The following is a 20,599-nucleotide window of genomic DNA, read 5'->3' as shown; positions in this document are numbered from 1 at the left end:
CCTAGGCCAGCCAGGGGCCTGCCCCTAGGGCAGGGGCCCGACGGGAGAGGAGATGGCGGTTCGACGGTCCCCGGCTGCGAACGGGCCGACCCCCCCGCTCCTATAACCCCTCCCGGGAGACTGCGCCCAGGCCCTACGGTAGCCGCAGCCAGGCCCCGCAACTCTTCTCCTGGGAGGCCGCGGGACGGAACAGTAGAGGACGCGGAGGGGCACAGGTCACCACAATTCACCCCGCCCTGCCGGCGGAGAAAGGCTCCTCAGCGGTGCCGCTTCAGCGCCCTCCCTCCGCAGCGTCCATCGCTCCCCTTCACGGGAGCGGAGGAAAGACGCGGGCTGTCCACCCCATCGCGGCCACCTGCAGGCCCACAACCCCGCGGATCCGGAGACCTTCCCCAGGCGCCGTGAGCCGGGGCGGAGCGAGCGGCGAGGGGTGGCGCCTCGGCGCTCTCCGGGCCGCGCAAGGGGGGGAGGCAGTGGCGGCGGCAGATCCGGGCCTGGCGGAGGCGGAAGGGGCGGGCGGACGCGGCCTGACTCTGCGGGACGCGCGATGCTGGTGAGTGCGGCGAGGCCGCGGCGTTGTGTCGCAGCGAGGCCGGGCCGGGCCCGGGAGGAGGCAGCGGCTCTGCTGGGCTGAGGCCGCGCGGGCCTGGCGGAGCGGGGCCCGACACTGAGTCACGCTGTGGGGAACGGGAGCTGGGCAAGGGGAGGCCGGGCCCGGGCCGCCCGCCCGCCTTTCTTCTCCCGGGCGCGCACCTGGCTCCGGAGGGAGGGAGGTGGTGGGAGCTCTTGTCCGGCCCGCTCGCGGATCCGGCTCCGGGAGCCGCGGGCCGGGCCGGAGCGAGGAGGCCGCTAACTGCGCACTCGGAATGCATCGCCCCCGTTGGGGAGCGGGAGCCCGCCCCGCCGGCTGCCCCGGCCTGCCCGCTCCCTCCCTCCGGCCCGGCCCCAGCCCTCCCTTCCGCCTCCCTGCCCTCCCCCGTGACCGCGGACCCGCATGGTCGGGGCCGCCTCGGTGGCTGCCCCTGCCTTTCTCTGCCGCCCCGCGGGCTCTTAGATCTCGGGCCCGGCTTCCCGCAGCCCCGAGCCCTCGCTCAGCCCCCTGGCCCCGGGACTGCCCACCCCAGCTATCCCAGGCCCTGCTCTATGCTGCACATGAGCTTTTGTCCGTGACCTCACTGGGCACTGTTTTAGCGTGTTCACCTGCCTCCTATCCTCTCTGTCCTCCTCTGTGCTGCCTCCTTTCATCTTCTTATATCCCAGCTATCCCCAGAGCTCTAGTGACGCTTGGGACTGTTCAGGAGCTGTTTGGCTGTACCTAGAGAGAGACTCATCTGTGTCCCCAGCACCGTTGTGGCTGCTGGGGGATATTCCCCCCAGCTCCTCGTCGCTTTCTCCAGGTTTCTCACACTGTCAAGGACTGTACACCAGTTCTCCTCCTCTTGTTGTCACCTACTGTTATGGCCTTACCAGGGAAGGTGCCCCCTGTAACCTTTTATCTCTCTGTCTTTGTGCATTTACTGCCTCCATCTACATTACTAGACCTGCTTTTAGGTTTTTTTTGTCATTGCAAATAATTACCTCATTTGTTTCCCAGTGAGTTTGCCACTAAAAGCGAACTTTACTTACTGGGATCCTTTCCCATGCTTTCTTATCTTCAAGTTATATTCCATCACTATCATTATTCCCCTATTACCTTTTCCCTTTCAGTTTTCTTCCTTCCAGTAGCTCTTTCCTTCATCGTGTTTTCTTGCCTTCCTGATCTTATTTTCCTGTCATTAAAACTTTCCTTGTGATCTCACCTAATACTCTTTCCACATACTCCTTTCCTTTGTAGACTCACGTGCTGTCTCCCCCGCTTTGTATTTAAATCCTTCAGCTATGCCTTTGAGGAGAAAGGAATCTAACCCTAGTATATCTGTATACTTGTCAGTCCGCACTGAGAGGACACAGATTAGTTACTTGGTTTACCTTATTTTGTTTTAATTTGTTTTGTTACTGACTTCCTCAATGACCTTTTCCCACTTTATGTGTTCATATGTAATCATATACCTCCCCCTTAATATACACATACCCTGATGCTAGTCTGGGATAAAAGAAGGATTTCTGTCTTGGAAATCCTTTGGGCTGGACTAGGAGGAATGGTCCGTGGCCATGTAACTGAACTTAGGCCAAATATTGTTTGTAATACCGTATTGTGAATTGTTACTTAGTTGATACAGGATGTGTTTGGGATTCATTCTTTTTGGGGGAGTAGTAAGATACTTCATAGGTACCCAAGTGCATAGCTTTTGACTTCAGAGATGCTCATGAATAACTGCTGTAATGTTGTCTATCAATGGTTAGGTGTCTGTGTTGGACTGATTTCGTGTCTCTGGTGGTGACTGTACTAGAAAAAAAACTTTCCGCCTCCTGCTTTGTGACTTCTCTTGCTTCTCAGCATTTGTTGCCCATCTTCTTATTTTACATCTTAGTTGCTTTGGTTCTTAAGATTGGTTGCATTTCAGGGTCTCATCATCGCCATACGTTTGAGATGCACTTGAAACACTGGACTTGGTTGTCCCATGGAGGCATGGGGAACACATATGATCTTGGGAGTAATTTATACACTGAACTCTAGAATCCAGGTTCAGTACCTAGCATTGACAGCTGCTTCTCTCAGCTGAGTACGCGCGAGTCCTTGTGACTTGACAACACTTAGAGCGACTGAACAAGGCTTCTGACCTGAGTGATCCTTCTGGAAGAGACTTTTCCATTGCCTATCCAGGGGTCATGTAGAGAAGTTTCTTAGTTTTAGGACTTAGATGAGGCATATGCACCTTCCTCCTTGACTGACGAAGTAGTTGTTCTCAGATAAGTCTTATTCCACCTTAGTCCTTCATACACTGGTTTAAACTCGCCTTATGATATGGGCCTGTTACATAGACTTCCAGCATGAGAAAATTGCATTGCTTTAATTTAAATCATTTAAATTAGGTTGGTTGATGCACACCCTTATTTGGATACTGATTTGAGGCTGAATTTAGCTTATATTCTTAGCTTTGATGCAAGCTCTTGTATTCTAACTGTATTGTTATGAAAACAATACTGAGTCCTTTGAGAGAGTTACCTGAGATACTCAGCTTAAAAAGTGTTTTCTTACAACTTATATATTAAGATCTCCACGTACTGCTTTTCATCTGCTGTGTTTCTCAAGTCATGCTTAGTTTTGTATACTCACAATTATTTCGGTAGGGCCTAGCTTAATGATGAGTCACATCCTGGGTGTCAGTGGTTGTGTGAATTGAGTATATCTGGAGTTGTCTTCTTGGCATTAAATTGTTCTTTGATTTTCCTTAAAAAGAATTCCAAGCGGATGAAACAGCTTTAAAGATGTCCCCCTTGCTCTTGTACCACTCTTAACATCAACAATTTGTATCATGGATGTGAAGTGAGGGGGGTTGTCCTAGTAAGAGTGTGTTGCAGGTGGATACTGATGTCACGTGGAGTACTTTTCCAACTAGGATTTTCTAACGCGCTGGGAGCAGAATTGGATTGAGGTATAAGGTGGCTGCATCAGTGCTTCTGTTGTACTTTGCATGCTGTCCAACAGGGTCTGTCTGTGCATCAGGAGGAGAACAGGGTACGTGTCCCACTTGGATGGGCATGCCAGGAGGATGTGCACAGGCAGTCCCAGCAGCTTCCAGGTTGATACAGTCTTCCTGTTGTGCAGAGCTGGAAGAAAGAAGAGTGTTGAATATTTGGTTTTGGAAGTTATGCGTATGCTTTAGGAATGCATAACCTTGCTGTAAATAGACTACTTAGGTGCTAGCATTATAAACTTATAAAACATTCTAATTACTGTGTTTTTCAAGATGATCTCCATGTAAAGTGGTTGTTGGAACCAACAGTGAGAGGCCTAGGTGAAAGATGTAAGTTATACAGCATGCAAACTTAAACTACTTTTTGATTTTTCCCATAGACCCTTGAGTTTCCCTTACTTGCTAAAGGAGAACTTTCAGTAAGGAAAAGGCAAGAAAATGTAATGGTTGGAAAATTAGAGAGAGCCGTTGAGCTTGTCTACATAAGGAACTTGCTATTTTATTGTAAGAGCTGTAGGTTTTTCAGTAGAAGACTACTACAGATTGACTGTTGGTGTTTTTCACAACACTGCAGTTCACACTTGCTGCAGACATGACAGGGGAGGTTCAGGTTAGATATAAGCAAGAAGTTCTTTAATGTGAGGGTGCTGAGGCACTGGCACAGGCTGCCCAGAGAAGTGGTAAATGCTCCATCCCTGGCAGTGTTCAAGGCTGGGTTGGACAGAGCTTTTGGTGACATGGTCTAGTGTGAGGCATCCTTGCCCATGGCAGGGGGTTGGAACTGAAGGATGCTAAGGTTCTTTCCAGCCCAAACCATTCTGTGGTTCTATGAAATTACTTGGTAATAAAACTTTCCTGAGCTGATGTGCTCTGCTTTAGTACTATAACTTTGATGTAACCTCTTAATTTTTGTAAAAAATTAAAGTGTAGCCTTTAATGTAACAATGGATGTGGAATATTGTCAAATATAAACACTTGTCGCATTATCCAGCATGAGTAGTTATGTGAGGTTAGGTGAGGGAATAGTTGTTGTACAGCTGCTGGGAAAACCACTGGTTTAGGAAATAATATGTATTCCAGTGGGTAATTTTCTGACAGTTTTCTTTTTACCTGCAGAACCTCTGATGTCTCAACAGCAAGCTGCTCCGTATTGCTACCTCGCCTCTTCTTATAAATGGTACAGGTCAAAACGAAATACATTTTATTTATGTATTTTTTAATACACTAAACATTTATTCTATTGCAGTCTATTTAATGTAACATTTTTCAAATCCCTCTTCATCTGTGAGCCTTGAACAAAAATAAATGAAGACTACTATGAAAACAGAAAAATGCTAATTTTATTTGGCACTTCAGGAAACTGATATAGAGTAATATGTAAATTTTTGCCAGAGTTGGGATCTCTTGTATTTTATCCTCAAGATTGCCCTACCTTCTTTGCTAATTATATCCTGGACTTGTAAAATGAAGTGTGACCAGCAGTTTGAGGGAGGTGATTCTCCCCCTCTATTCTGCTCTCATGAGACTGCGCTTTGGAGTACTGTGTCCAGCTCTGAGGCCTTCAGCACAGGAAAGACAAGGACTGGTTAGAGCAGGTCCAAGAAGGGCCACAGAAATGATCAGGAGGATGGAATTCCTCTCCTGTGAATAAAGGCAGAGAGAGTTGAGGTTGTTCAGTCTGGAGAAGAGAAGGCTTCAGGGAAACCTTACTGAGGCCTTTCAGTACCTGAAAGAGCCTTATAAGAAAGATACTTTTTTTTTTTTTTACCAGGGCACTTGGTGAGAGGACAAGGGGAAATGGCTTTAAACTGACAAAGGGAAGATTTAGATGAGATATTAGAAAAACATTCTTCACTCTGAGGGTGCTGAGGCGCTGGCACAGGTTGCCCAGACAAGCTGTGGCTGCCCCATCCCTGGCAGTGTTCAAGGCCAGGTTGGACGGGGCTTGGAGCAAACTGGTCTAGTGAAAGGTGTCCATGCCCATGGCAGGGGGTTGAAGCAAGACAAGCTTTAAGGTCCTTTCCAACCCAAATCATTCTGTGATTCTTGAACAAGCTGTAACTTCATGAAATTCTTCCGAAAGCTCAGGAAAAAAATATGTCATCTCCTTTTCTTCCCCTTTTGATTGTTCTGATTTGGAGTCCGTATGGTTCACTGGTAGCTTGGTCTAGCAGGTATGCGGCATTGCTTGACATCAGTATTAAGAACAAAGGATCAAATATATTTTCTGAGGTCTTTGTGGTAGTTAAACGCTAAATTCACATTGCAGTTCAATACTGTTGACTTGTGTTTTTCTTTAAATTATAAGTATGTGCACTTGATATAAAATGCTCCCGGTCTTTGGGTTTCATTAGATTTCCTCTAGTTAATGTTGCTGTACGTCTCAAACTTGGTGTTACTGTGGAGGAGAACTGGAAACTTTATTCACACACAGGACAGTGAGGATCATGATGATTGAAAGCCTATGCAATGCGTACAGCTTCTCACTGCTCTGGTAATGCACTGACTGATCTTTGGAGACATGTGCACGCTTCTCTTCTCCCATTTTCATGGAGATAGCAGTGGCTTTGCTAATGGGATGAGATATATTTGATTCATTAATACAAGGTAGACAGAAATTAATTTTCAACGTTTAAAGCAGGAGCTACAAAAACTTGGGTTATTAGAGATGCTGTTTCAGCTGTAGCTGAACTTGGAACCTTCTTGTTTGTGTTTTCATTTTGCATCTGGTGGCACTTGGCTTGCTCTGTGTGTTTAAGGTTGGACAATCTTAATGTGGATTAGAGTTCAGAAGGAAGGTTGCTGATGAGACCTTAGTTCACCCTGGTTTGCTCTGTAATTTACACTTGATTTCATATGTAAATTTGCAAGCTCCTCTAGTCTCACAGCAGTGGAGACTGTCATCTGGAAGTTTTATCTAAAGTTTCGGAGGACAAAATTGAGGGGAAAAAGAAGGTTCTATGAAATAGTACTTGTTTTATTGGCTGCTAGTCTTTCCATCTTGCTTTTCATGGTGGTAATGTCATGGGTGAAGGTTCTGCTTGCTTCTTCACCAAAGAACAGACTTTTACTATAGAATTGAAAAATCCTGCATTTTCTGAAGAAAACAAACTGTTTTCTTACTGTGCTTTTTTCAGAGATAATACTGGAAATGTTTTGTTGTTGTGATAGTGTGCCTTTTGCCAGAGTGCCATCACTAATAGGAGTAGTATAAAATCAAACTGTATATGCTTAAGTAATTAAATTGATTTTGTTAGGTTCTAATGCATGCTTAGCTTTGAAACTTAATGGTGCAAGCTAAATCAGCACAAAGCAGGATTTAAGTGTGGCTGTTAGGCATGTGTGTCAATTTGAACTTTTACGGAATGAAGTTAAACTGTTTCACTCGCATACCAGGCACAGGTGCTGTCATTGGAGGTCAAAATGGATTAAAAATGTGCTGAAAATTATACTGAATTTATATGGAACTCACTTGTTGTGAGGTATAGATTCTTTGCTATATAAGTTAGGGCTGTTATAGTTAATTTGAATCAGAAAAATCATGTATGAATCCCTTTCAGGAGTTTAATGAGGAAGTTCTCATTCTTTTTCTTGCTGGCTGTGGAAGTAAGTGTGCTTTGTCAATGTTATGAAACATATAAGAGCTGTACTGCTAACAATGTTTGAAGCATTTATACCACAGTAGGAATCTGGATTGCTAACAGATATGTCTGTGCACTTAATGTAGACCTTAAAAAGAAGACAATTAAAAAAGTTATTGTCCCTGGCAGTGTTCAAGGCCAAGTTGGACGGGGCTTTGAGCAACCTGGTCTAGTGGAAGGTGTCCCTGCCCATGGCAGGGGTTGGAACTGGGTGAGCTTTAAGGTCCCTGCCAACTTAAACCATTCTATGGAATGAATGTGAGTAACTGCAACAAGTCCTAGAATTTGTAGACTGTTTTTACTATATAATAGTTGCAGTCGTCATCACTTCTGAATGAAATATTAGCGTGAAGGTGACTATAGGAGGAAGCTCTTCAGTGCCTAAGCCATGCTCTTGTGGTATATTTGAACATCTGAAAATGTCAGACTGTTTGCAAGACGAATCGGTGTGACTGTAATCTTTATTTATAAGTTGAAGTGGCAAACTGCATTGCCTTCATCAGCTGAGCTCTTGCAAAAGTAACAAGATGGAAGATGCTGTAAAATTAGCAAGCTGTTGGGAAGGGATTCCAGCCAGAATTGTTCTGTGCTTGTAAATGTTAGTACTTTTTAAAGTTACTGATAAGAACAATCACCTTCCAAAGAGCATGGGAAAGCTTTCAAAACATTATTACAGCTGGATGGAAACATTATTACAGGTGTAAATTCCTGTTTGTGTCTAACAGGTCGGCATGAAACTGTATGTTGTCATGCACTAAGTGGTGGTATAATGGAGCGGCATTTGTGTCAGGGTTCAGAGGCTTGCCCTGCAGGTTCTGGCAGAGATCGTGCTGTGTCTGAAGTGGACTGTAAGACCATACCAAGATTGTCTTGGTGGAGATCAGTAGGATCACGGTGTTTTAGCTCATTAAGTTGGATTTAGTTAAAGTTTTAATGACTATTAAGGTATCTAGAAAAACAGTTCCATGTAAGAACTGTCCTTGCAGGATCAATATGGTTTCTAAACTGGCCCAAAGTATTTCAGAGTTTCCAGAGTCTTCTGTTTTTGTTCTTGCTAAATTGCATTTGATGTGACTTGCCACTGCTGCCTTCTCTTCTTTTTCTCTTTTTATTTCCTGAGAAAACAAGGTGTATTCTTCTGTTTTCTGCTTGGCAATGTTGGATATCTAGAGTTAAATTTTCATGGCTTGTCTTCCCTCGTTTTCCTTTTCTACATTTTCCTGTCTGATTCAAGAAATGCATCTTCATGTGCATTGTCCTTCAAGGCTTATGTGTATTTTTTTAATGCAGGTTTTATCAATATAGGATATTTATATATGATTTATTATTCCCAGATAGTGGGAATACTAAAGGCCTTTTGTCTTGTGTAAACCTTTCCTCCTCCTCTTCAATGTGCTCACATCTTGACTTGATTTTTTTTTTCTGCACAGTATTACTCTTTTCCTAGTCTGCAGCCTTCCTTTTTCCAAGTTGTAAGAGCTGAGCATAATCCGTGTTTTAAGAAGCTATCAAGCTCAGTTAAAAAACACTGGAGGGTTTGCATCCTCTTTGTAGCACAGGAAAACCTGAGACCTCAGGTTAAAAAGGGCATTTCAGCTTATGAGTAAGCCTACAAGCTTTGATGCAAGGATTACTTAAACAGCAAAAAAGTGAACTCTCTTTGAGGCATGTAAACAAGACCTGAAGTTTTACCTGTATAGTAGTGTGAAGGGTGTAGTCCCTGATACTGTTTGCAAAGTTGATGTCGATGCAGTAAAAAACACCATGAAACTTTTCTTGTTGGCAGGAATGTTAACCTTGACCAAAGTTTACTTAAGCTGCAAGTGCAGAAGGGAGAGTTTGCATGTACAGATACATCAGCAAACCTCTTGTAGTCTAGACCTAGCCTCTGTTTTTTTAGGCAGTATGTATATGGTGGGTTTTTTTGGGCTCTATTAGCTATTGCGTTACTGTAGTGAGATCTTTGTCAAAAATTGCAGGAACCATTTGCTGAAGGAAGACAAGAGGAAAGCTGAAATCAAAAAGTAAAGGAAGAATGCCAAAGAACTAATAAAAGAATAGGCAAAAAGAAATGGCAAAGCAGCACATGCAAATTTGCTTGGTGCTTTTCTGAGAAATAGTCATTTATGTTTTGGAAGAACCCTTGTAATTGGGCATCCAAAATTAAAACCATGTCAGTTAAAAAGGCTTTTGGTGATCAAGATCATGCATAATTTAAATAAATAAGAAAGGTGTAAAACCAGCATTTCCAAGTTACTTCCATGAATTCTGTTTAAATTTGAAAATAAAGGTAAATTTGGGTGTCTTTCTAGCTATGAAGAACACATCCAGGCTTTTGTTTTATTTTCTCAGCTGGCAATTGTGTCATTGGCACATGAAGTAACGTAGGAGCGTACTTCTTGTAGCACTTTATATGTTACAGCTCTGATCAATGATATCTAGAAGAGGGGGTGGAGGAAGAACACTGAAGCCTAGGATGAAGGCATTGTCAGGGAGGTAAAGTAGCAACTCCATAAACTTTTATGCCAGATTTACAAAACTGGATATTGACCTACTGGCAAATTAAGCATGCTTGCCTCTACTCCAAGCTACTTTTTAAATGATGTGCAGGATGCTTTTACCACCTAAAGACAACTTTTAGAAAGGAGGAGTGTATGTGTGTATACATGTGCCTTCTCAGAATGAAATTAACTCTGTTGAAAATAAGATGGACTAAAGCTTTTCACACTACATGTAACTCAGTATTCTGTAATAATACAGAGGAACTGAACATTGTAATTTGCATAATTTTTCTCTTAAATATCTTTGTTGACAAGGGAGAAAAAGATTCCAACGTTTCTCTTCTTGTACTGGTATGATTTCTGGAATAACCAATTTTTGTCATAGGTGTGGTTTGATTTTGCTATGGACAGATTCTCCATATGTTCATTAATTACACATTCATAGCATGTTAAGTGCTGAGGACGTTACACTTGCTTCTAGTCTTGCTTTAGGGATTGGGTCACTTCACATGCATAAACTATCTGCCTAGTTTATAGTCTGTATATTTAGTGACCTAAAATGCTTATGGACAAAAGTGTCAGTGCTATAAAATATTGCATGCAGAATGATGGCTCAACTAAGCTATGGTACTTACAGTTTTGTGCTCATAATGGTAACTTCAACTGAAGTCAAGTAAACACAATGCAGATACATGGGTATAAAAGTGTATTTGAAATCATAAATTGTGAGTGCAAGTGATTATAGGGACAAACTAGAATTGTTTCTTGTCTTTCTCCATTCCATCTAATGGAGGTTGTATCCTTTAGGATTCAAGAGACATTATTTAACTTGGTGCAAAGACATTTTAAATGTCTCTCTTCCCCCCTCCGCCACAGTGCTTATATCAGATTAATCATGTAAATTGTATCTTACAGGAGGGAGGTATATTCTCAGCTCTGTACTTTGCATTTACATGCCTTTTGAGAAGGTGTGTGTGTGCATGTTCACGATGAATCTCAAGCCTGGTTTGTAGGATGGATCATTTGCAGTGTCCTATCTGTGAAACTGCCTGTGTTTGGTAAGAGAGGATATATGAATGATAAATGGACTTCTTTGGTTGCCAGAGGGGTTTGGGTTATTTTTGATACTTTTTGTATCCAGCCTAAACTGAAAACAATTGGTGTGCCTTTGGATATTTACCAAATATATTGATATGGTAATACTTTGGGGTCAACTGTAGCAATTTTGAAATTTATGTGAGCTAGGGTATGAAATGGCATCCAGTATGTTAAGTTGATTTAAAATAGCATAAGAACAAGCAAGCAATTTGTATTAGAACAAAGGTAATGTTTAATAGGCTTCTGTTTTAGTTGAAAATACTTGTGTGCTGTTGTTGTAAGACATTGGTTTGATGAGTGTTGCATATCTGGGGTAAATAATCTTGGCTCACTGTGGAGGTAGCAGAAACCTTGAGGGAGTAAAACTGTTCAGGACCCTTACTGAATGTTGCTCCTTACTGAACACAAGAGGTTCTGTTGAATTTCTGGATCAGACTTGCTCAAATGGAGCAACAGGAGAGCAGGATAGAATAAGTTAGAGGAGTCAAGCTGGAAAAAGAGAGAGGAAGGAGCTTGGCAAGAGGAATCTCATTTCTCATTTTTAGTGTGTAGCTGTATTAAACTTACTCCTTTTCTTTGTCTTTTGAAGTCAAAGGTTAAATGTTTATTGTGCTTTTGTCCTTGTCAGTTCAGAGGGCTGATATTTTGCTTGTAGTGGCCTTTTAGATGAACATGGTCACTGCACCAATTTTTACAAAAGATGTCAAACTGCAGCCAGTGTCCAAATGAACTTGTAGTGTACTTCTGTTATTGGGAAACCTGCCTTCAGTTTTAGAAAATCGATTTGAAGCAGTGTACAGAGGTGAAATTCTGACTTTAAAACACACTTGTAAACTTTGGAAACCTTGAAACATAAAAGATCTTTGAACTTCTTTTTAATGACATTCATTCCACTACAGTTTATTAGTGAAGCTTGCTTCTCCTCCCTAAACTGTTTGTTTTTAGTGTGATTAAATCTGGTCACCTTAGCTCGTGCTATTAGGTGTGACAGTAATGTTCTCCTCATTGTTGAAATTAGACAAAGGATAAAATACTTAGAAATTACTAAGCCTTGGCCCTGTTCCTCTCTACTGTGTCTTCAGAAAAATGCTATCAAGGCTCTTGGGTGAGCTGGAAAACCTTGCCCTGGACCTCCAAGTTCTTACTGGGGCAAGCAGCTGACAACTTCAAATTCCATCTGTAACTATTGAAGTAAGCTATCTTGGAATCTGTGATTTGGAAATAAGTGGTTGTGGGAGAAGAACAGGTAATGCATAGGTCTTGGAGCTGTGAAGCTGAATGTTATGTTGTACGAGGACATAAAAATGGTAGTTACTCTAGCAAATGGATTTGGATGCTGTAAATCCAGGGGCTTTTATTATATTTTCTAGATGAAAATAGAGTTAACTTTTTCACATTTTCTTAGTAGGCCTCATTCAGCATACATGTAATTTTTCTCAGATGGGGATATCTAAAAGGAATCCTGTTTATTACTAGATGATCAGCAAAAACAAACCCAGTGTTTTCAGATGCAGTATGTTTCCTTGCATATGAGGTGTGTCATGTTACGTTCCCCCCAGTAATGCAAAGGAGGGAATAGAATCTCTCTTTGTCCTTCAAGGCTGTTCTGAAGTTCTGGCATAAATTTTCCTTTGAACAATTGGTATGGTCAGAAATGACAGTTTTGGTTGACAGTGTTTTAACTGCAGTGCTTGAATGCAGGGTTGAAAGATAGGATGGCGTTGAACACTGCCATACGGCTGCATCAAATTGTATGTGTATCAGCTGGAAACTACATTTTTCATGTAAATATAGCTAGTCCTGAAGATATAATGAAGTCTGTTCTCTGGTCCATAGCTACAGAGCAGATGTTGCAATGCTGGGTTTGTGGTCCTGCCATGAAGCAGGTCACCAGCAAGCTTGATCTGTTTGGGCCAGAAAGCACAGTGATGGTCAGATCAAGACTGATGTGTGCATGGTCCTGCCAACAGCAATTGGAAGGTGAGAGATCTCACTGATGTAAAGGTTATGGCTTAATAATGTTGAGGTTCTAAGGTTTTAATTTACCTGTAGGAATTCATAGTTCTTGAGAGGGTGCCTTGCTCTTGGCAGTTGCACACATCCCAGGCACTAAGTAGTGGTGGATGTCTAAACTCTCTCTTCTCCCTCTCTGTAAATGTAGTAATTGGAATGTTGGGTAGGGAGATGCAGTGTAACTGCTGTGGACCAGATTTGACCTCCTTTCTCTACACATCTAACACCATCATTTACTTTAACCACTAAGTACAAATGCTTGCTTTCGTAAAATAGGCTTTTGTAGTTAAAGTATTCTTATGTAGTGAAACTTTACTCCTGTTAGGGTAATATATTAATAATTACCTGTATTTTTCTTCCTGCACATGACTGAAACTGAGAAAAAAATATAGTAGTTTATAGCATTATTCAGCTATTGATTCATTTCCCAACTGTGTTAACTAGTAACTAACTGGAAGAAGTAAATTATTTGAGTCTAGGAAGTTAGTGATGTGATGCTATCATTCTGTGTTCATGTGTTTAATCGTGAAATTCAAATTGGAAGCCAGTTAAGCGATAGTGAGGTAATGTTGTTAAATGGAGTGGAATTTGTTGCTTAGAGAATACTTGTGTGTAATGGACTGCATGAGAAAACAAAAATCAAAATGAAGTTCTTTCCCATAGCGTTGTTTTTGATGGCTACATCCTGACTTAAATACAGAGCGTTAATTTATGGTGAGGGGAGGAAAAGTTAGTACAGTGTGAGTGAGGAACACCTTGAGTTTACAACATTCTGGGAAAAGGCAGTATTTGTAGATGCGCCAGGGTACATAAGAACTAGGAGCTGCTTAATTAGAGAAGAAAGTTAAATATTTCCATTGTCATAGAGGGGGAAACTCCGCATCTGCTGAGCAGCTGGTGACCATGGGCTTTCAATGGAAAGGTGGCTGCTTCTTGCTAGCGCCTGGAGAGGTGTCTTTGAGTATGAGCCCTTTGGACTGCCTGGGAAGGGACCTTGGCCTATTTGTGAACTGTTGTAATAGTTATGTTCTGCTAGCTAGCTAGCAAGGGGTTGGCTTTTTGTTATGAACTTTTGTACAGCACTGAAGTAATTTGTATTAGATTATGCCAAAGTATTTTTACTAAAATGTGTTCTGGCTCTAGGCTGCTTGACGTTTGGAGATTAATAGGAGAGTAATGGGCAGGAACACCTTCCGCTAGATCAGGTTGCTCAAAGCCCTGTTTAACTAGCCTTGAACACTGCCAGGGATGGGGCATCCGTAACTGCTTTGATTTGTACCTGTGTTTTCTCTTGCTGCTGTGAAGAATTCAGATAGTACCTGATTTGAGCAACCAAAAAGTTTCTTCTCCTGGACTGTAGACATGGAATTAATTTTCTTGCTGTGAATTGCAGTACTGACTTAGAATCATAGTCCGAGATCATGGGTGTAACGTGCACAGACTATTTCCCATAGTAAGAGGTGAATCGCTGCTTGTGGGCCTTCGTTCTTTCTGTGTTTTGTTGCTCAGTCGTGAAAGTCCATCATTATTAGTACTGTAGCAGGTTTGATGTCCAGAAATTAAAGAAGTTAAATAGAAACAAGATCTGATCTGTATTACAGTGCAGCATGATGATGCATTATTCCCATGTACCTTAAATAACCAATTTACTGTAAGTACTGAAACAGAACGGCAAGGTTGAATTTTAAGTGTATGTTTTCTAAGGCATATATTGAATTCTGATATGTATTAATAAGATATATGACTGAATTTGTGGTTTTTCCACCTAGTTTTATAAATAATTGTTGGTTATGTAAAAATAAAAAATAGCTACAGAAGCAGTTTATGCCTGATTGAAATGAAATGGTACTTGTTGCTCAGCTTGGCATAAAAAGACCTCAGTGGTTTTGTACTTAGAGCCTTAGATTTAAATGTTTATGAGTGATGGATAGTAAAGGACTATCAGAAATTGTAACTTCCGTGTTACTGCAATAAGACAGTCATTGACTAAAAAACCTGAAGAAATGTCTTGATCTGATCTTAGCAGGTCTTTTTAGGGTCAAGGAGAAAAAGCTGAAGGAAGTCTTATAATAAATTGGATAGGGGCCAGAGAGGGTATAACAGAATACTTGATCTTTAAAACAGTGAGAAACCTGGAGTGGAACATGCAGTAGCTTAAAAGTGGCTGTGACAAGGCACCTGTGACATGCTGTAGGAGTATCTATTTTCCACTGCTCAAAGGTCAACAACAAATAATGGGATTTGTCAGGTCTTGGCCTATACTGTCCTTGAAATTAAGGAAGGGTTTATATGGGCCTTTGCCAGCAGCTGTATTCTTGTCTATACAAGCATAGCAAAAAGTCATGCTTCACTGTATTTGGAGTATTTCAGTGAAAGGGCTCTAGGTTACAGAATGGTTTGTCTAGAAAGGACCTGTAAATATAATCTGGTCCAACATCCGTGCTTCAGACGGGGACATCTTCCACTAGACCAGGTTGCTCAAAGCCCCATCCATCCTGATCTTGAACACTTCCAGAGATAGGGCAGCCACAACTTCTGTAGGTAAGCTGGTCCAGTGTTTCACCACCGTTATTGTAAAATAGGTCGTCTTTTATCCAGTCCAAATCTACCCTCTTTCAATTTAAAACCATTGCCCCTTGTCCTGTAACTACAGTCCCTGATAAAAAGTCTTTCTTCATCTTTTTCATAAGCTCCCTTTAGTGAAAGGCTGCAGTAAGACTTAAGTTGATCTTGACTTAACTACAGCTCTCTTATTTGTGGGTTAATTTCTTGAATCATGTTACCTCCTTTGTCATTTTTGGGTACCTTCTTTATTTTGTTGCTACAGTGGATGAGACTTGTTAGAATTGTGAAGTATTTTTAAGGACTGGTGTAAAAATGGATCATCTCTGCTTTATGTTCTCAGTCGTCCTTGCCAGATGACTGTTTTCCTATGCTGTCATTTCACAAGGCTGATGAACTGATAACCATCTTTTCACTGCCTCCTAAACTGTGTCCTTAAGCACTTATGGGAGCAGTGCATTTTCTTAATTTCTTACTCTTTCATTCACCAGTCACTCAATCTTAATTTTGTGCACTCCAGTAGTTATTCTTTCTTCCCACCAGTAGTGGCTGCATATTTTCTTGGTTGTAAGATGGCATTGAAGGAACTGGTGTTTATTTATTTAGAAAAGAAATTGGTACAGTCATGTGTTTACCGGATAGGAAAAAATCCTGCTCCCAAAATACCTTGGAGTTCCAGGTTGTCTGTAATAGCATCTCAAGTCTGGAAGAGTTATTGATAACTGAAGGAAAATAGTTATTTTAGTGTCGTCGTCTTAATCTTGGATATCCAGCAGGATGCTTGTTAAATGGTGAGTTACCACGCAACTCAGAGTTGTTTGGAAATACTGGAGTTTCCCTGCTGTATAGGGAGGAAATGTTTCTTAGTAGGATAGTGTCTGCTACTTGGAAAAATTTTTACTGTTCTATTTTCTTATTAGCCTTAGGATTTTGTTTTCAGCAACAGTGACCGAAGTACCTCCAGGCTTTGGACTGATCTTTGCCCTAGCAGTCGCATTTTGTAGTAGATTGCTGAATTGCAAAATTAGGTTGCCTGGTTCTGGTATTTCAGATCTTGTCATGTTTTTTTCTCATCTGTATAAATGAAAACGTTTAAATGAAACAATTATTTGTGTAATCTTTAGCGTGACTGAATTTGGTCTGTCCTTTGGTATAATGTGTATTTTCTTTTCCTTTTGCAGATTATCGTCCTGGAAAACTTCACTCTTTGTATGTAAAGAATATCTGAGTTACTGCAACTCAGTTTAGAATGTTACTTGACTTGTGACTCTGATGGAGGAATAACCAGATCTCAGGCAGCTGCACTGGAAGACTTTACAGGAAATACAAAATGTCATCGAATAGGAGTCAGAACCCGCATGGACTTAAACAGATTGGTCTTGACCAGATATGGGATGACCTAAGAGCTGGAATTCAACAGGTTTACACCAGACAAAGTATGGCAAAATCCAGATACATGGAACTCTACACGTATCCTAATGCCTAAGCCAATTAGTACTTTCACTGTTAGTAGATTAGAGATAGCTTTTTACTTTTCTAAACTCAGAATTGCTTCATAAGTATTGGACTTAATGGCTTAGAATAATATGTTTTTATTTTGAAGATTAGACTTTTCTATATAATCTTACTAGCAAATAAGCAGGAACATTCCTTTGTCTGGAAAACTGTCTTTGTAATTATGGCTACCTCTGAATTTCAGGTTTGATTACTATTATCTTTAACAGAGCTGATGTTTAAAGTTATTTTATTAATAGGTCTAATTTTGAGTCCACAAAGCACCAAAATAAACCAGAAATTATTTTCCTCATTATGTTAGTCTCTGGCATTATGCTACAGGTCTTCCTGATAATAACCTGGAAATTTTTTCTCTTGGCATCCTTAAGGTAGGACTTTACTCTTGAGTTGTATAATTTTCCAGCTGGAGTGAAAATGCACCCGGTGGATTTCTCTTGAATTTCTAACTTGCATCAGAAAGATACTGAACTTTTCCAGCATCTCCCCATTCTAGGAGTTATAATATGCTAAAAAGGGGTTCTGTTCATCCTTTTATGTGCATGCTGAAGTACTGTTTGTAATATTGTAGGAACTTGTTTCTGTCAGTGCATAAGTATCTTCTAGAATGATTTGGAGGGCTGTGCCTCTTGCTATATTGTAGCTTCAGTGTTTGACTTCACGACTTTGGAAAGTGAGAAACCCTTCTTTTATGTTCCACCTGTAAAGTGGCATGCTCTTTTGTGTTCCTTCTGTTGCTCAGTACAGTAAACAGTGCTTAAGAAAGTGGTAGTACAACAGTGTGTAGACGTAGGATAGAAGAAATGATGACTGAATACATTTCCTATCTTCAGTTCTGCTGTTTTTTCTTTATCAATTTTTAGATTTTTTTAATAAAGGTTACTGTACTGATCCATAACTTAATGTCTAATGCTGTTGTTGGCACTGGTTTGGAATTACATATGAAATTTTAGTCTGAATTCTGTTGAGAGGACAAAGCTGCTATAAAAGAGGAGCTTTAAGGCTATAGAGCAATTAATTCTGTAATTCTCTGGACTTACTAAGGAGATAGCGAAGTTTGTAATCTCATCTGTGCCTGCAGAATCCATGCTCTTTGGGGTAGGAAAAACCCTAAGCAGTGTGCTGAGTGTTCCTGGGATACATCTTTATAGTCATGGGAAGATGAAGTAACATTCGGTTTCTTAAGACTTAAAGTGACTGATTTCTTGCAGTGCTAGTTTCAGCATTGTTCTTGACTGAATGAAACAAGTCTGCAAAAGTTCAGTGTCTAATAGAAATCTGACATGAAGTAGAAGCTCCGAGAGGTGTTGTTTTCCTTCTGAGTGCCTTTAATATATTCCTGTTTGAGGTCTGTCAACAAGGGCAACTGAAGACTTAAGTACTTATTATAATGCTAATATTATAACACTTGGTTATGGTGTTTTTCCTCCTTCTGATGTTGTCAGATATTCTTGGAATGAAGCTGTAAAAGAGATATGTTTTCTATTCATTACTCATTTCGTTTGTGTTGCTCCCTCAAGGAGTTGTTTGGTCCAAAACCAAGGATGTTTTTTCTTGCTTTCATAAGTGAATTAATTCAGTAGATAAATTTGGTGGTTGAGTTTCATTTGTAGATTAATAGTCTGATAATTCAGAATACGTGACACTGTTTAGGCTAAGTGTTTTTAGTCTGCTATGAAGATAATGATGCACTTTGTATCCTATACCAATTGTACATGTTCAGAAATAGTGCTTAAAGGATTGCTGCCCTTTCAGACACAGTGTTTGTAACATATTTGCTCACTCCATGTGTGTGTCAAGTCTAGTAGATTGACAGACTTTTTTTTTTGTGAAGCTCTGCCTGTCAAACAGCTAGGTTTGAAAAGTAGAGCAGCTGCAGGTGAGTTTCAGCTACAGCTGTAAGGGGTATGAAGATCAGTCCTGCTTACAAGGGCGCTGGATATGACAAGAGTTTGGAAATCTTGAGCAGTGGACAGTGTTGCTTCTGAAGTGGGTTCCATTTCATCCCTCTATAACAGGAGAACCACGCTTACGAGCAAACCTGCCCTTAGACCTGTATCTAGTAAAGAATTTTCAGTCAAAATTAATAGGAAATGTAGATGTTTTTGTTGTGGTTCTTTCAGGTGAATCTGAGAAAGAACTAGAAGAGTTGTGCAATTCAAATGGTTTGAAACCTCCATCCTGTCTCCACTCATTGTCTTTGTTCAGAGAGTCTCTTTTTGTGAGACACTAGATTCAGTTTCTGAGTACAGGCCAGAACTTGTACTTAAGGTGGTGTTTTTTCCCTTCAGTCCAGAGGGAGGAGAAAGAGGTTGATTATTCCAGGGGTTTTCTAGATCTGAGAATACTGAAATGATTCTAGAAATCTTGTTTCTTAATGCTGGTTGTCAAGATCCTCATCCCTACTTTTTCTAGTTCAGATTCATTTGTGCTTCTGGTTACAGGGTGGGTTTTTTTGTCAGATCATATGATCACCAAATATTTTTCTGTACTGCATATACTTTTGTGATTCCTTTTGCCCTGCCACCTATGCCAGAGCACCTAACCGGAAGACCTATCCCTTATGGAAGTTGTGATTTTTTTATTTACCACTCCTTATGTGATTATGAAGATCAATGTACTAATGTAATTACTTTTGGAGGTATGTTCTTTGTGTTTTCCATACAGAAACAGAATTCCTTTAGAATGGTGCCTGATGTGGAAGATGAGACTGGGAGTGGGGGGTGTTGTGTGGTTTGTTGTTCTGGGGGGTTTCTCCTCATGTGTGAGAATCCTGAAAATGAAATCTGCATGCTTTTCTGTCACTTACCTAGATATTAAGTAATTTTTAGTGCTGAAGAGTTAGTAGTAACTGAAGTAGTACTGAAGAGTTAGTTGTAACTACCACTTTGTGATTGGCTGTATTGGAGACTATCATAGAATTACATGAAAGCATTGGCTTCATGCAGAAAAGAGAAATAATCAGTACAATTAACTAGATTTCCAGGAATGGTAGACATAAAACCATTACTAATGTGGGGGAAGGGCTTTTTAACCCAGTTTTTCTTTTAGTGGCATTTAGTTTGGAGGCTGTTGGTCACAGGGCTAGGTTATAAAAGTCAGTGTTAGAGCAGTGATGAAGTTGCTCATGAATCACTCCTGGAACTCAGGAGGACAGCAGCAAGTTCTGGTACACTGCACCTGAGACGGTGGTTCACACAGAAGTAGATCCCTCTGCTTTATGCAAAGGGCAAAAAGTTCAATCCACAGTTCTGCAACAACACAAAGGGAACCCCGTTTGTTGCAGTTAGTCAAGGAGTAATAAAATTGTGGTATCACTGCATACAGAATCTCTGTGGCATTTAGTGCATTTGGAAGAAACTGCCAGTTAGTCTGTACGAGAGAGAGCTGTGCTTGAGTTAGCAAGTGATGATCTTCTGGTTTTGGTTGTTGGTTGAAGAACTCTCACTTCATTTACTAGAATTGTTCTTCCTCATCTTACTCATATTGCTATTATGCACTTGTCTTTATGGCTCTTCTTAAATTCCATTTGGCAATGATAAAATACTTGCACATCTTGTGCTAGTTTTCTGGGTTTCTTTGGCACAACATCATGCCCTTTTTTCAAGCTAATCATATGGTGAGTCTGCAGTTTCTTTTCCTCAAGCCTCATGGTGTGAGAGGCTGAACTGGAATTTACATACATTTGGATTTA

General features: G+C 40.9%; 1 protein-coding gene across 3 annotated transcripts in view; it reads left to right on the top strand.

Annotated features, from left to right (window-relative positions):
• Positions 1-439: 439 nt before the first annotated feature.
• The window catches only part of CUL1 (cullin 1), a 51,509-nt gene continuing 31,349 nt past the window's right edge, over positions 440-20,599 (top strand). For 2 of the 3 annotated variants that reach the window (XM_080611612.1, XM_080611610.1), the window contains exons 1-2: positions 440-553; positions 16,575-16,863. In XM_080611612.1, coding sequence (XP_080467738.1) covers positions 16,724-16,863 — 140 coding nt within the window. In that variant the 5' untranslated portion in view covers positions 440-553; positions 16,575-16,723. Of the gene's footprint in view, positions 554-3,890; positions 3,909-4,694; positions 4,756-16,574; positions 16,864-20,599 lie in introns of those variants that run through there. The other variant, XM_080611611.1, reaches the window with a different exon arrangement.

This window comes from Psittacula echo (assembly GCF_963264785.1).
Source record: "Psittacula echo genome assembly, chromosome: 2".
In the NCBI taxonomy this organism is placed as follows: Eukaryota; Metazoa; Chordata; class Aves; order Psittaciformes; family Psittacidae; genus Psittacula; species Psittacula echo.
Note: the sequence above shows the minus strand (reverse complement) of the source record. Positions and strands in the feature narration are given on the sequence as shown.